At 37.3% G+C, this 16,833-nt stretch overlaps 1 protein-coding gene across 4 annotated transcripts in view; it reads left to right on the top strand.

The window, feature by feature from the left end:
- The window catches only part of NRXN3 (neurexin 3), a gene marked incomplete at its 5' end in the record, with an annotated part of 1,287,103 nt that overhangs the window by 927,268 nt on the left and 343,002 nt on the right, over positions 1–16,833 (top strand). For all 4 annotated transcript variants that reach the window (XM_083375237.1, XM_083375239.1, XM_083375240.1 and 1 more), the window contains one exon: positions 11,950–12,131. In XM_083375237.1, coding sequence (XP_083231363.1) covers positions 11,950–12,131 — 182 coding nt within the window. The remainder of the gene's footprint in view (positions 1–11,949; positions 12,132–16,833) is intronic.

The raw sequence follows: 16,833 nt of genomic DNA, 5'->3' as shown, positions 1-16,833 counted from the left end.
CGCTGGATCATGGAGAAAGCTAGAGAGTTCCAGAAAAACATCTACTTCTGCTTCATTGACTATGCTAAAGCCTTTGATTGTGTGGATCATAACAAACTGTGGCAAGTTCTTAAAGAGATGGGAGTACCAGAACATCTTATTTGTCTCTTGAGAAACCTATATGCGGGCCAAGAAGCAACAGTGAGAACTGGACACGGAACCACTGATTGGTTCCAAATTGGGAAAGGAGTCCGGCAAGGCTGTATACTGTCGCCTTGCCTATTTAACTTATATGCAGAGCACATCATGAGAAAGGCAGGGCTAGATGAATCAAAAGTTGGAATTAAGATTGCTGGAAGAAATATCAACAACCTAAGATACGCAGATGATACCACTCTAATGGCAGAAAGTGAAGAGGAACTGAAGAGTCTCTTGTTGCGAGTGAAGAAGGAGAGTGCAAAAGTTGGGTTGAAACTAAACATTAAGAAAACCAAGATCATGGCATCCGGCCCTCTCAATTCCTGGCAAATAGATGGGGAAGAAATGGAGGTAGTGACAGATTTTATTTTCCTGGGCTCCAAGATCACTGCAGATGGGGACTGCAGCCAAGAAATTAAAAGACGCTTGCTCCTGGGGAGGAAAGCCATGGCAAATCTAGACAGCACACTAAAAAGCAGAGACATCACCCTGTCAACAAAAGTGCGTATAGTCAAGGCTATGGTCTTCCCAGTTGCAATGTATGGCAGTGAAAGTTGGACCATAAGAAAGGCTGAGCGCAAAAGAATTGAGGCCTTTGAACTCTGGTGCTGGAGAAGACTCCTGCGAGTCCCTTGGACTGCAAGGCGATCAAACCGGTCAGTCCTAGAGGAGATCAACCCTGACTGCTCTTTAGAAGGCCAGATCCTGAAGCTAAAACTCAAATACTTTGGCCACCTAATGAGGAGGAAGGACTCACTGGAGAAGAGCCTAATGCTGGGAAAGATTGAGGGCAATAGAAGAAGGGGACGACAGAGAATGAGGTGGCTGGATGGAGTCACTGAAGCAGTAGGCGTGAGCTTAAATGGAGCCCAGAAGATGGCAGAGGACAGGAAAGCCTGGAGGAACATTGTCCATAGGGTCGCGATGGGTCGGACACGACTTCGCAACTAACAACAACAACAAGTGAATCTGACTTCAGTTAAATTGATAACTTCTTGCTACATGAGGGGAAAACTTCACAGTTACAATATTTAATAATCATAATGAGAATCCTAAGAGGAGCCTCAGCAAAATAATGGTACTTGGCTAAAAGCCTGCAATGAAATAGCAGACCTCTATAGAATAGAAAAATCAAATTGATGGGTAATAATAGACTAATTGGTCATCCTTTGTCTTTTGCTTTCTAAAAGTGGGCCTTTGTTAGGGTCAATTTCTGTGTTTGTTAAGCAATTGCTTAATGAATAGCCAATTCTTTGAATGAACACAGGTAAAAATACAGTGCTATGATCTTTATTTACAAAAGTTTAGAAAGAAGAGAACAGAGACATATAATTAATTAGGAGATGGTAGCAGGTTGCATATCCTTTGTATATTATTTTAGGTGGAAATAGAGATACAGTTTACTGTTCTTTGATGATACGGGATTAATGGAATGAACAGTATATGAATTAGTATTATTTTATTGCCCTTCTTCCCTACTCCCCTTTGTGTGTGTATATAAATGTATGCATATGTAGACATACATACATACAAAATGTACATATCCTCTATATTCTGTTATGATTGTGGCTTGATTGTGTAATTACTGAATACTTAAAAGGTAAAGGTAAAGGTAAAGGTTCCCCCGCACATGCATGCTAGTCGTTTCCGACTCTAGGGGCCGGTGCTCATCTCCGTTTCAAAGCCGAAGAGCTAGCGCTTGTCCGAGGACGACTCCGTGGTCATGTGGCCGGCATGACTAGATGCCAAAGGCGCACAGAACGCTGTTACCTTCCCACCGTAGTGGTCCCTAGTTTTCTACTTGCATTTTTACGTGCTTTCGAACTGCTAGGTTGGCAAAAGCTGGGACGAGTAACAGGCGCTCACTCTGTTACGCGGCACTCGGGATTCGACCCACCAAACTGCCGACCTTCTGATCGACAAGCTCAGCGTCCTAACCCACTGAGCCACCGCGTCCCTACTGAATACTTACGTTTAACCAAATACTAAATATCTGGAACTCATTTTATGTATCTGAATCTATTATTGGTGCAGCTGTATTTTTCTGTGTTATGGAAATGATTTCCAACTGCTCATAGTTTATGTTGTTACCAGATTTGGGTTATCTAATATTTGAAAATTTTGAACCAATACAATTTTACTTAAATTCTGCTGTATTTAATTAGGATTATATGATAAACATATTATAGTATTAGACACAATAATCTATACATGCTAAATGTCTAGTCATAAGAATGACTTTTTCACCTCTTTAAATAGCACAAGATGTTTATCTTACTTAAAGAAAATTGAAAACCATTTATATTATTCTTAGGACTGATGCCAAAAGGTAAACTCTGATTGTATTGATCAGTTGTGAGGAGTTGTAGTTTAATAAAATATGCAATGTTGTATTTTCTCAACCCTACATACAATACGAAGTCAAATTCAATTCCAAAATTACCTGGAGATGTTCATAGTGCTTTTTTGGTTAAAATGTAGAAGTAGTTTACCATTACTTTTTTTCTTTTTTTTTCTTTTATTTATTTATTTATTATTGGGACTTATATGCCGCCCTATCTCCCGAAGGACTCAGGGCAGCTAACAACAATAATGTACAATAAGTACAGAAGTTAAAATAAAAATTAAAATTAAAGGCACCTGTAGAATAAATAAAAATTAAAATTAAAATAAATTAAAAATTAGAGTTAAAAATTAAAAACATAATTAAAATCCCTGTCAGTCTAGGTCAGCCAGGTGGAAAAGGAGTGTTTTGAGGCCGCGGTGAAAGGACCGGAGATCTGGGGCCAACCGAAGCTCAGGGGGGAGCTGGTTCCATAGGGCTGGCACTCCCACAGAGAAGGCTCTCCCCCTGGGGATTGCTAGCCAACATTGTCTAGCTGACGGTACCCTGAGGAGGCCTTCTCTGTGTGAGCATACTGGGCGATGGGAAGTCATTCCCGGCAGCAGATGGTCCTGCAAGTATCCCGGGCCTAAGCCTTGTAGGACTTTAAAGGTAAGTACCAGCACCTTAAATCTCACCCAGAGGACAACCGGTAACCAATGCAGCTCATGCAGGAGGGGTGTAATATGGGAGTATTGGGTTGCTCCCATCACTACCCGCGCGGTTGCACTCTGCACCAGCTGAAGTCTCCGGGTGGTTTTTAAGGGTAGCCCCATGTAGAGAGCATTGCAGTAATCTATACGTGAGGTAACGAGTGCGTGGGTGACTGTACGTAGGGCATCTCGGTCCAGAAAGGGGCGCAACTGGCGTACCAGGTGAACCTGGGCAAATGCCCCCCTAGCCACGACTCCAATATGATCTTCAAAACTGAGTCGTGAATATTTTAAACTTCAAAGCAGTTCTTTCATGAAGGGACTACCAAGAGATGCTACCAACCTGTAATAACAATTCAGTTTATAGAAGTGTTACTTTTGATGTTTTGGAATTGCATCTATGGTGCCTATTAGTATTGGTAGTATGTTTGCTTTCTTTTTCCACAATCTTTCTTCTTCTATTTGCAGGTCTTTGCATTTTGTGATTTTTCTGTTCTATTCTACTATTATGTGTGGATAATTTACCATTAGATTCATATTCTAAGACTGATCGAAATTTAATAATTCAAATTCTAACCAAGGTCCTAAGAATTTTTAAGGTAGCATCTAAGAATATAGGCAGTTCAAAACAGGTTTTTTGTTGTTTTTGTTAAATTTTCAGATATCAAGGAAGTCCTTTAAATATTGCTCTGAGGGCTTCAGTCACAATTGGTATAACGATTGGTTTCTTTTATCATAAGCATTCAGCTTTGATGTGCAAGTTCTGGTACTTCATTAGTTTTTTCCAATTGTTTTTGCTCAACCTTCTTTTTAATAACTGTTATATCAGGCCTATCTGTTTGTATCTTAGAGTTCTATAAAATTTTAACACACTCATTTTCCAAAGCCTTCTCATCTTGATGGTCTCAGTAGTTTTTATTACTGTCAAATAGAAACTTCTGGCAAAGTTATTACTATTTTAATTTATTGGCTGCCTAACTCCAATGTACAGCGGTAGCATAAAAATTAGAAAAAAAGAAACAAACATCAAAACACATAAATGTTCTTATAGACTACAGAATGAACAATACAAAATAGTGGCCTTTGAAAAATATTGAGCAGGCCTGTGATCAAAGCCAAGTTTCCAAGTTTTCCAGATCTCTAGGGGTTTATCTATTGTGGGATACTGCTGTTTCAAATATGCTGTTCTGTAATCTCTTCTTTCTTTGCTTTGTTCCTTCTCATGCGAAGAAGAGAATTATTATTTTATAAAACAAGATGAAACTGAACTGGGTGACTTTTGGCCAATCGCTTTCCCTGTTTCAAAGATTTGTTGAAAGAATAAAATAGGAGATCCAATTGGTCTTTTCCAAATATTTCCTATATAATATAAGACCTTTTAATATTTTCATAGATTCACAGAGTCCTATGCATCTTCGTGTCAGATTTCATCTTGGTTGGCACTGAAATGCCATGACAGGATAGTCATTATAATTGAATGTAATTGCCACTCTCTTGACATGCAGTGTATGCAACCAAGTGGCTCCTGGGAAGATGTGTGTTCATCAGAGGGAGAGGATAAGAATTATTTTCAAAGGTGAAGCTTATATTCCTGAAATAAATGTAATTTCATTTTCTTCTATTTTTTGGGCTCCGCCAGCCCTGTGTATGTATGTGAATGCACAAAATGATAAGAGATTGACTAAAATTTATGGTATGAAATGGAAGAATGACATTTTATGTCAATTATAAGTTAAACAATCCCAGTTCTATGCTACTAGTGAAAAATGAACTAAAATATTAAAGGTCACTCAAGAAAACAAAATAGTTTTATAAAAATGTGAACTACATTCCTAGCAAGATCGTCTGATGCTACTATAGGTAATTAAAATTGTGCAATGCATCATGTTAATAGAATAATTATCTGTTTTATCTGTCTGTCTGTCTGTCTGTCTGTCTGTCTATCTATCTATCTATCTATCTATCTATCTATCTATCTATCTATCTATCTATCATTTGTAAAGGCCTGATCTTGGGGAATGTTTAAGATTGAAATGCTTATATATATGCTTATATATCAATCAATCAATCAATAAATCAATCAGAATAGAGCTGGAAGGGACCTTGGAGGTTTTCTAGTCTAGTTCCCTGTTCAAGCAGGAGTCCCTATATCATTTCAGACAAGTGGTTGTCCAGTCTCTTCTTAAAAACCTTGAGACATAAACCACCCACAATGTCTGAAGGCAAGCTGTTCCACTGGTTAACTATTAGGAAATTTCTCCTTAATTTCAGGTTGCTTGTCTCCTTGATTAGTCTCCATCCGTTGTTTCTTGTCTTGCTTTCTGGTGCTTTGGAAAACAAATTGACTCCCTCCTTCTTGTAGCAGCTTCTCAAATACTGGAATACTGGCCATTTCCAAATCCTGCAACTGTTCTTCATATGTTTTAGTCTCCAGGCCTTTAATCATCTTAATTGCTCTTCTTTGCACTTCTTTGACCAAAACTGTATGCATTATTCGAGATGTAGAATATAAAGTGGTACTAATACTTCCTGTGATTTTGATTCTTTGCCTCTGTTTATACAACCAAGGATTAGGTTTAGGTTTTTTTGGGTGCTGCTGCACACTGCTGACTCATGTTTAAGTGATCATCCACTAGGATTCCAAGGTCCCTCTCACAGTTACTGTTTTTGAGCCAGGTTTCACCTAAAACCTTTTCTCCACATTAAATATAATTTTGTTAGATAGGGCCCATTGTCAAGGTCTTTTTGGATTCTGAGCTTGTCTTCTGGGGTGTTGGTTATTCCTGCCAACTTAATATCATCTGCAAATTTGATGAGATCCACTTCTAGTCCCTCATCTAAGTCATTTATGAAGATATTGAAGAGTCCTGGGCCTAAGACAGAACCTTGTGCTAACCCACTGCTTACTTCCCTCCATATAGATGTAGTACCATTAAGGACTACTCATTGAGTATGGTTTGTCAGCCAGTTGCAAATCCATCTGGTGGTGATGCTGTCTAGCCCACATTTTTCTAGCTTACCAAGAAGTAGGCTATGGTCTACTTTGTCAAATGCCTTGCTGAAGTCTCAGTATACTATGTCCACAGCATTTCGCTGGTCTTCTAATTTAGCCACTTTGTCAAAGAATGAAATAAGATTGGTTTGGCACAATCTGTTTTTCACAAACCCATGCTAGCTACTAGTTATAACTTTTTGTTTCTAGATATTCACAGATCTGTTTTTTGATTATTTTTTTCCAGTATCTTTCCAGGTATTGATGTCAGGCTGATTGGTCTGAAGTTTCCTGGATCTGGTTTTGTGTTTTGTTTTGTTTTTGAAGATGGTAACCACATTAACTCTTTTCCAATCGTCTAGTACAGGGGTGTCATCTGGAAGCCACGCCCACCCCATTGCCGGCAATGGAAAAACTCTCCTGATACATTGTGCGACGTCATGTGACATCGCAAGTTTGACATGTCTGCTCTAGTAGTTCCCCAGTTCTCCAAGATTTTTTAAAGATATGATATAGTGGTTCTGAGATGACATTTGCCAGTTTTAGAGAAGGAAGATCTACAGTGGATCATATCTTGGTACTTCACCATCTAGTACAAATATATATATATATATATATAAAATCCTCCCTTTTTGTGACCTTCCTTGATTTTAAGCAGGCCTTCAATTGAATAGCTAGGAACACCCTGTGGGAGAAATTAAAATACACTACTATCGATAAATGCCTCCTTTTCCTCATAAAAAAATGTATGCCAATTCCACCTTGAAAGTGAGGTGTAATCCCCAAGAGCCTTGGTGGAGCAGTGGGCTAATGCCTCCTTAAGTAACACCAGCTGCCTGCAATTAGTGCAGGTCCGAGTCCCACCAGGCTCAACGTTGACTCAGCTTTCCATCCTTCCGAGGTAGGTAAAATGAGGACCCAGATTGTTGGGGGCAATAAGCTGACTTTGTAATAATGCTGCTTGGGGGGGGCCGAAAGCCCTAATAAGCAGGCATATACATAGAATGAAGGCTATTGCTAAGCACATTCATTTGTACTTTAGATTGTAAGCCACCCTGAGTTTTCAGAGAAGGGCGGAATATAAATGGGATTAAAAAAAAAAACTTTAACCGGCCCAGTAAGGGAACAAAAAGGGGTACAGCAGAGTTGCATCTTCTCCCCCTCCCTTTTTAACTTCTCTATCAACCCCCTGATCAATCTCTTACAGAACCCTGCATCTGCCTAACCTAGCACAATGCAAAATCCTGATTCTCCTATATGCCTGACGATGCTGCTAGTATCTCACAAACTCCTGTAGGACTGAAGAGAGCAGTTAGGGTAACACTTGGCTATTGCAGACAGAACAAGTTGGTCCTTAACTTTGATAAATCAAAGTTTTGGCTAAACCCAGTTAATACTCTTGGAAAATAGAAGTACATAGTTTAGAACAGGTTAGAACATTTAGATACCTTGGGGTGGTTTTCCACTTGCAAGGGACATGGAAGGCACACCTGGATCATACATTACAAGCAGCCAATAGATCCTCAAATGCAATTAAACATTTCTTTTATACATGTGGAGGTCAATTAGTACCTGCTGCCTTAAAACTTTTTGAGGCCAAAACATTGGCACAAATTGAGCCTTGGTGGAGCAGTGGGCTAATGCCTTGGTGGAGCAGTGGGCTAATGCCTCCTTAAGTAACACCAGCTGCCTGCAATTAGTGCAGGTTCGCATCCCACCAGGCTCAAGGTTGACTCAGCCTTCCATCCTTCCGAGGTAGGTAAAATGAGGACCCAGATTGTTGGGGGCAATTAAGCTGACTTTGTAATAATGCCGCTTGGGGTGTGTGTGAAAGCCCTAATAACCAGGCATATACATAGAATGAAGGCTACTGCTAAGCTTGTAAGCCACCCTGAGTCTTCGGAGAAGGGCGGGATATAAATGGAATTTTAAAAAAAAAATTCTATATGGGGCACAAAAAGGAATCCTTGCAAAGAAAAACTTGCTAGAAACCATACAAACCAAATTCCTGTGAGCCATCTTAGCTGCACCCAAAGGAACTCCAAATGCCCAGTTAAGAATTGAGACAGGCATGCCTCAATTTCAGGTAAGAGCCTGGAAGCTGATGATCATTCATTAGCTTAAAATTCATTTCTTTCCAGAGGGTCTGTCCCCGCTAGTGTTGACTGACAACTTCCCCTCCCCCTAGAAACAAGTGATATATCACAAGCTGGGCTTTTATGGGCTCTCATCGGTATTCTTAATGTCCCAAGGCTTTGACCAAGCAAAGCAAATAGTAATCAATACAATGAAGAACATGGAGTTCCAAGAAGAACTAAATAGGTTGCCTCTCCACAGTAGGGATAGAATCAAAGAGGGTGTGTGGGAATTGGCAAGATATCTAAATGATCTGACCTTCCCAAAACAAAGAATAGCTTTCTTCAGAGCCAGATTTAACAATCTCCCCTCAGTACTCCTCCAGGGCAGGTATAAGAGAACACCAATAGCAGAACGGGTATGTATGATGTAGTAAAGGAGAAGTCGAAGATATCTCACATGTTTTATTGTACTGTGAGTTATATTGAGGCTATAGGTCAGCATACATTCTCCCCCTATTAGAGAGATTGCCAGGAAGGGCAGACAATTTTTATGTAGTCTTTCTCCTCCAGGACTCAAAACCTTCTACCATGCATGCAGTGGCAAAATTCTGTGTTGCTGCAATGTCCATGAGAAAAAAAAATTGGTTACAGAATTATAGTTGTCAACTTGTGCCAATTTTTTGGAGATATCTCTAATAATTTTTGGAACATTATATTTACTCACAAACCTATTGGCTTCCTACTCACGTAAACTAGGAAGTGACCCTAACGTTTTGAGAACATGTATTTTCTTAACAGGGATGTTATTATTTATTAATAATGTAAGTGCTGTTTTTAAACATATTGTAAAGGGTATTGTCTATTGCTGGTCTATGATTGTAATAAAGTTATATTCCTCTAGTACAGGGGTGTCAAACTGCCAGCCTGCGGGCTGGACACATCATCCAGAAGCCACTCCCACCCCATTGCCGGCAATGGCAAAACTCTCCTGATACATTGCGCGACGTCACGTGACATCGCGAGTTTGACATGTCTGCTCTAGTAGTTCCCCAGTGCTCCAAGATTTTTTAAAGATATGATATAGTGGTTCTGAGATAACATTTGCCAGCTCCTTCAGAACTCTGGGATGTAATCCGGCAGGGCCCATTGATTTATATTCACCAAGGTGTTTATATTCATTCAGACAGGTGTTCTCTTACTATTTTCTTGCTTACTTTAATTTTTGTTTCAAGTCTGTTGTTTAGAATTATGTTTTTGGTAGGTTGGTCTATAGGTTTTTTTTGTGTGAAGACTGATGCAAAGAATGAGTTAAGCAGCTCTGCTTTCTCTCTGCTGCCTTTTACTTCCTTGCCTTCTTCTCCCTGTTTCCTTGACTTTTTTTGTTATATACATATGTGTGTTATATACATATGTATATACATTATATATATATATATATATATATATATATATATATATATATATATATATATATATAGAGAGAGAGAGAGAGAGAGAGAGAGAGAGAGAGAGAGAGAGAGAGAGAGAGAGAGAGAGAGAGAGAGAGAGACTATTGTGTGAGTGTGTACAAGCTGATTTCAGTAAGAATTCTGAAAATCATGGCTTAGAAAACAAAAGTCTACTGACAAAATGATGAGAAATATTAATATATACAATCAGAGAGTTAGGCTTATTCATGGAAGGGGAATAACTACTGTTAAAATCAAAAGTTTGGGCAACCAAAATCCTTTCCCTTTTAACATGTGTGCAATATATGCGATGCATACTTTGACACCCCCTCCTCATGGGTACCCCTGAGAAACCCAGTGGATAAAGTGTTGGATTGGGATTGATGAAACCACAGGTACACACATGCATCATCAACCATGGAAGCTCACTGTGTAACTTTGAACCAGTCTCTCTCAGCCCGTCTTACTTCACAGAATTGTTATGATTGCTCTTTGGGGGAAAATTATTAGAGAAGGGATGTTATGTATGTCACTCCTCTTGGTAAAGTGGGGTATACATTTAGCAAATACATGAAATAAATAAATGTGTCTGTCTGTTCAGCCACCTGTCAGGGTCCTTTGAATTGGATTCCTGCATAGAACAGAAGATTGGATTCAGTAGCTTTTCAAAGTTCTACTTTAAAAAAAAGCATTAGCTTATTTCCAGAATATTTTCACTGTGCTGTTCTGTTAATGAGCCATTCTAACTCTTACAGTCTTTTAGAAAATTATCATTGGAAGGCATAGTCTTTCTGAAACACACAGTGAATAATCACACTTTAATCTCTGCATGTAGCTGACTGGTTCCCACAGATGCTGTGGTTTAGGTATTTAACTGTGCTGTGGATATTCTTTGTTTGTTTTGCAAGTGAAACAATAATGAAATAGTGGACAGTTGGTCATGCCTGCTAGCTTTTTTTATTGCAGATGTTATTTTTCTTTATTTGGCACTTGGCACCTGAAACAGACTTAAACAGAATGTGAAAAATAAACCTATTTCATATAATGTATCTTTTTTTGAAAGGAGCTGCCATTCATTTGCTTGAGTTTTTCCAGCCAATCCTATGTAAACTTCCGAGACACAGCATGAATATTCATTTTAGCAATTCTTGGGAAATATTTAATGTATTCTAAAAGACTGTCACAGTGTATATATCATTCTTTTAGTAAGGCAACATCTTATAGTTACCTTTAGAAGAAACTGCTGGTTTTGATCAAAACCCTTTCTGTTCCCCAGTGAAAAACTTGTTTTCCATTTTTCCCATCCACAGACCTTATTTTGCTTAATGAAGAAAAGATAAGTTAATGAAATCTATTTTCTTGATTAGAAGATGATCCTGAATTTAAAACAATTCTTTTGAAGAATTGTGATTCTTGATAAAAAATTTAATACAATACCAACTTTGTAACCTTGTCAATCCAAATTGTACTAAAAGATTTTGTTCTCCTCCTGTAAAGTATGTGTGTAATACTTTTGTGTGTGCATTGCAAATACATCCAGAAGTCACACTTTTGTAAAAAAATGCAGAGCCAGGATTAAAAAGTCATTAATTATATTAGTAGCTTCTGATTGAAATCATCTGGTTGTAAAATAACCAGTTAAGTCTAACCTTCAAAGGTTATTGAACCTTATTATTAATAATGTTTTGTAAAGTTAACTGTTTACACCCAAGCAGTAGCTAATCTTAAAGGAATTGATTTCATGGCTATCTATAACCATTTGCATCTTCTACCTCTCCCCATATTTTTAACAGTCTGATATTATTCTTTGCTGTTCTTCTCAATATAAGATCCTACACCCATAAATTTATCAGTAATAATAATGGTGAAGACTTGGCTTACACTTACAATAAATATGGTATTTTCCAGAAACGTGAAATGAGTTTTAAGCAAAAGAAGCCTAAGTTGATGGTTTGTCAATGTGTAAAACCTTTTGGAAATAATGTGATATCTGCCCTATGCTATTATGTAGTTGAGTCTATCAATGCTCATACTTTGCATCTGCTTTGTTATTAATTCATTTTGTTCACATCTTTAATTCAGGTTGACACAGTACCCTAGGCTTTCAAACTTTTCTCTAATGGAATCTTGCATTTAGATCTAGTACTATTGGATGCAGTTGAAATGTTAATAGAACTGGATAAGTTACCTCTATATGTTTTTTATGTGTGTGTTGCAGCTGGGGCCACATATATCTTTGGGAAAAGTGGAGGCCTCATCCTGTATACTTGGCCAGCAAATGACAGACCCAGTACAAGGACAGACCGCCTTGCTGTTGGGTTCAGCACAACAGTTAAAGATGGCATCTTGGTACGGATTGACAGTGCCCCTGGCCTTACTGACTTTTTGCAACTTCATATAGTAAGTACAGATCTTTTCTGCTTCATTTTGTCTTCCGTTTTCATGCCTACAAAAATTCATTTAAACAGTCAACAAAACAAAACAAAAACAAAATTCTAGTTAGAAGTACATATTTCCAATGAGTGTAATCTTAAACAACAGTTAAGAAATTGTTTTATCATAGTTGTACATAAAATGTATTCTGGATGAGTCTAAAGATAATCTAGAACTTTAAGTTTCCTTGTTTAATATTGTCTTAATATAAGCAATTATAGTTTTCTTTGGACAAAATCTCAATATATACTTTTGTAAGTTTAGACCACAGTTTCTCAGCCTCTTTGTCCATAGTTCCCTTATGATTTTGTTTTTTGACTGTGGCCCCACTGTCCAGGTCCCCTTACCAGATATGGACATAGGCCATGTATTCTCTGGCATCAATAAGATAGCATTTGCAGTTGTTTTTTCCTGTGATCCCTCAATACATGCCATGCTTCCTCCCCCATTACATGTTTTTTCAACCTCTGGTTCCCTTGGAATATCCAGAGGACCATATGGACTCTGGCTGAGAACTGTTCATTGTATTATAGAAGAAACATAAAAGGAATCTAGAATAGTCTTAAGAAGTGGCATTTGAGACCAGCATTTGAGTTTCAACAACCATATACTAGTGCATAGATCTACAAACTGGTGCTCTCTAGATTTCTTACATTTACAGTTTCTAGAATTCTCAACTAGAATATCGAATACCTGGGATTTCTTGGATTTGAAGTCCAATAAATCTGAGATAGTTTGCATTGGGTATTAGTCTCCAGTTTTATTGACCATGGAATGGTGGGTATCTGATCATAAAACAGTGAAATTGAAAATGACTGAAAGATAGACATAAGGAAGGATTTATATATTTATTTATAAAATGTATTGGCTGTCTATCTTACTGTAGGGTAACTCTGGGCAGCTTACAGTTACAAATAAGAGAATGAATAAGGAACCAATCTGTGGTTTATTTCATAATCCAAATACTGATAAAACAAATGCCTTGCTGCCTACTTAGCATGCCATCCTTACGACTCCTATGCTTGACTTCCTAAAAAAAGCTTGCAGGCATACAATGACTTTAGAATTCCCCAAATTAAAACCTGGAGTAACTAAGAATCAAGATACTACATTACTTAGTATAGATATTGAATATATACATATATGTTGTGGATACAACCTGTTCTGGATGGAGTAATATTGACTTGCACAGGTCAGATATGCATTTGTGGGTTCTCCAGGATCTGACATGGTTCCTAAAATATATAGAAAGACATAGCTGCAACAGTATTTTTGGAGGTATCTTTCTTCTGCCTGCTGCATCTTTCTTTAAGAGAAGGAAGTTTGGGTAAAAAGACTTTATGGTTTCAAGAATCTCATTTTAGCTTATTGTGCTATGCTCAATCACATCTTTGTTCTTTATTAATGTTTGAAAACTAAACTTTATTCTAAAATGCTGGCCAAATTGGGTTTTATAATAAGATTACAATGGTTCTGGTATTACATTGTTTTTCAGTCACAATTCAATTGCATTTATTTTACTTAATAAACATGATTTGAGCATATGACATCATTTATTAGCTCTCTAATTTTAATTCCATTCTCAAATTTCATTGAATGACTTGTTGGCTTTGGTGAAGAAAGCAATTTTTAAGTTTAATGAAATAAATACAAAAGAATGCTATCATACTGTAATCTCATTTGATATACTTCCTACCAGTAATTTATAATTTTCTATAATCAATTTTACAACATTGGAACAGTTATCTTGATTTTCATGTCTTTGTCCTTATAAATGAGTTTTAGTCTACATCTACCCAGCCACATCCCCTTTTTTGCAGTAACAATATAACCTTTATGGATTTGCTTCAGTTTATACTTCATTGCTTTTTAGCATTTAAACCATCTCAACTTATGATTGCATAAATATTTTTTTTAAACTCAGATTGAGACTGCCTATGACATTTGGAGCAAAATGAAATAATGAATCTCATACATGAAGACACATGCAAATATACGGACATATTCTCTCATAATCAAACACATAAAAACATACAATAATACAACAATTTCCAATTCCTCTGATAATCTCTCTCTTAAAGGCAGTTCCAGGGATTCTCAGGACATCTACTATAACACATATTTTCTTACATGCGTATGAGTAAAGTGAATACATAAAATATCTTATTTTTTCATGAATATAATTTATGAAAAATCCTTTTAGTCATTTTTAAATTATAAGTCCTTTAAATACTCAAAGATTTATGTGCTCAGGCATCTATTTTGTATGTATCTCTCTCACACACAGACACATAAACACATACAGTAGGAGGGAGGAAAAGAGAAAGAGAGAGAATGGATGGAATACATCCAGAATGATTCGGTACATAAATTGACATTTATAGTTAGGCAGCATTAAGCTTAGGCAAAAGCATATGCAAGAATGCTACCTTCAAATTCTTGTTACTTTAGAAAAAGAGTCAATGAATGTATAGAAGCACTTTGGGTTAGTTCAAAACTTCTATAAGACAATTGGAATACAACTTTATAGTATAGGGCAGGGGTAGGCAACCTTGGCTCTTTTATGACTCATGGACTTCAGCTCCCAGAATTCCTGAGTCAGCATGGCTCAACTTGGAAACCTATCTTTCCCCTCAGCATGGCTGGCTCAGGAATTCTGGGAGCTGAAGTCCATGAGTGATAAAAGAGCCAAGGTTGCCTACCCCTGGTATAGGGTAATGGAATCTTTAGAGATTCTGTCTCCTTCATCTTATACCCAAGAGAATCAATAACAATCTTCAATTTCTTCTTCATTCCTCCTCTTTTCCAAGCTAAGTTGAATTTTATGTAACAGCTGTTGAATACAGTAATTTTTTCTCCAAGCCATCTCTGTCCTCTATCTCCAGAAGTTTTGAACTAACCCAAAGTGCTTCTATATGTTCATTGACTCTATTGCACTCTACTGCATCTTAACTGCACCACCAGTAGCCATGTGATCTATAAGAAGCAAAAAAATGCTCACAGAAAATAAAACAAGGATTTAGTAGGACATCTGTGGCTTATAAAAGAGATTGTACTGCTGACATCTAAGGAGAGACAAATCATTTTCCTGGTTTTTAGAGCTTTATATTCCTGCCTATCATTTAAGTATTTATTGCAGTCTATACTTTCAATATTTGTAAAGGAAATAGAGGGATTCTTATTCTACAAATGATGTAAGGACTGAATCTGGTAAGATAAACATCAGAAATTCCCAGTTTATAGCAAATTGTTATATAAATAAGTCTGTGTGACTGCAAGGCTTACTTGAAGAAGGTTGCAGGAAAAAGCCCAGAATTTAAATTCTGAGGCATAACCCGATAGAAGGGCTTTGATTTGTCTGCACTGCACAGAAGTAAAGTATGTCCATAGTAGTTCTGTGTTCCACCAATTTAGTCACTTCATCAAAGAAGATAAAGTTTTTCTGACACCGTTTTCAACAAATCCATTTTGGCTTCTAGAAATAGCTTTGCTCGTTTCTAGGTGCTTGCAAATCCACTGCTTGATTTTCTTTTGCAGGATTCCCAAATATTGATGTCAGGCTGATTGGTCAGTAATTTCCTGGATCCATTTTTTCTTCTTTTTTGAAGATTTCCAGTCTGCTAGTAGTTCTCTGGTACTCCAGGAGCTTTAAAAGATTTTGTTCAGTGACTCTGAGATCACATCTGCCAGCTCCTTCAGAAACCTGGCATGTAATCCATTTGTTGCTAGGGATTTTAATTCATCTAGAGCGAATTTATGGCTTGTACAGTTAGGACACTGGGTTGGAGGTTAGCAAGCTGGTGTTTGGAACCTGATTGCTGCCATGGCGTGGGACACAAAAGGAGCCCTCAACTGGGTGTCCCCAGGGCAATAGTGATGTCACCAGATAATCCTTTCAATCTGGAAACACCCTGGTGCTTCTAACGTGAGTGCAATGCGATCTAGAGTGGATAGGTGTTCTATTACCATTTTCTTACTTATTTTGACTTGTATTTCTATTATATCTTCTATGGTTTTGCTTTTGATAGGTTGGACTATTTTTTTTTTCCTTTTGCATAAAAATAGATGCAAAGAATGAATTAAGCAGCTCTGCTGTCACATTCTTTTCCCTTTAGTGGACCAATTGTTCCCTTGATTTTTTTCTTGTTGCTTACATGTTGAACATGGGTACATGGTAATCATAGGCCCGTTTGAACTAACCCAATTTTCTTGGTTTGTATGATACCATGAACCACATAGGCTGAGTTCATGTAATATATCAGGATAATTCTTTTGAATTCTCCAGTATTTCTCTTTCTTGAAGGATAGAGATTGATTGACTCCATATGCATAATGGAAAGAAGAGGGTAGAAAAACTCACAAAACAATATAAAATAAATAGGAAATCAAACATGTTGATTAGAATAGGTCAAATAATTCTCTAATCAGTATGCCCAGTGGGAAAATACTTCTTCAGTAAAAGAAAAGTATCAGGACATTCTGCCATTGATGGCTAATAAGTATCCATCCATCCATCATTGCATCATTTTTTGTAAATTATATCTAATTTTGTTTGTACACATTAACTATTTATCTCGGGTTAGTGTTATGTTTGACATATAGCTCAACTCGAACATTTACAAATGAGTCTTCCAACACATAATTTATATAACAAATAACTTTTATCCAA

Source organism: Vipera ursinii (genome assembly GCF_947247035.1).
Source record: "Vipera ursinii genome assembly, chromosome: 1".
In the NCBI taxonomy this organism is placed as follows: Eukaryota; Metazoa; Chordata; class Lepidosauria; order Squamata; family Viperidae; genus Vipera; species Vipera ursinii.
The sequence above is the reverse complement of the archived record's forward strand: the minus strand, read 5'-3'. Positions and strand labels throughout refer to the sequence as shown.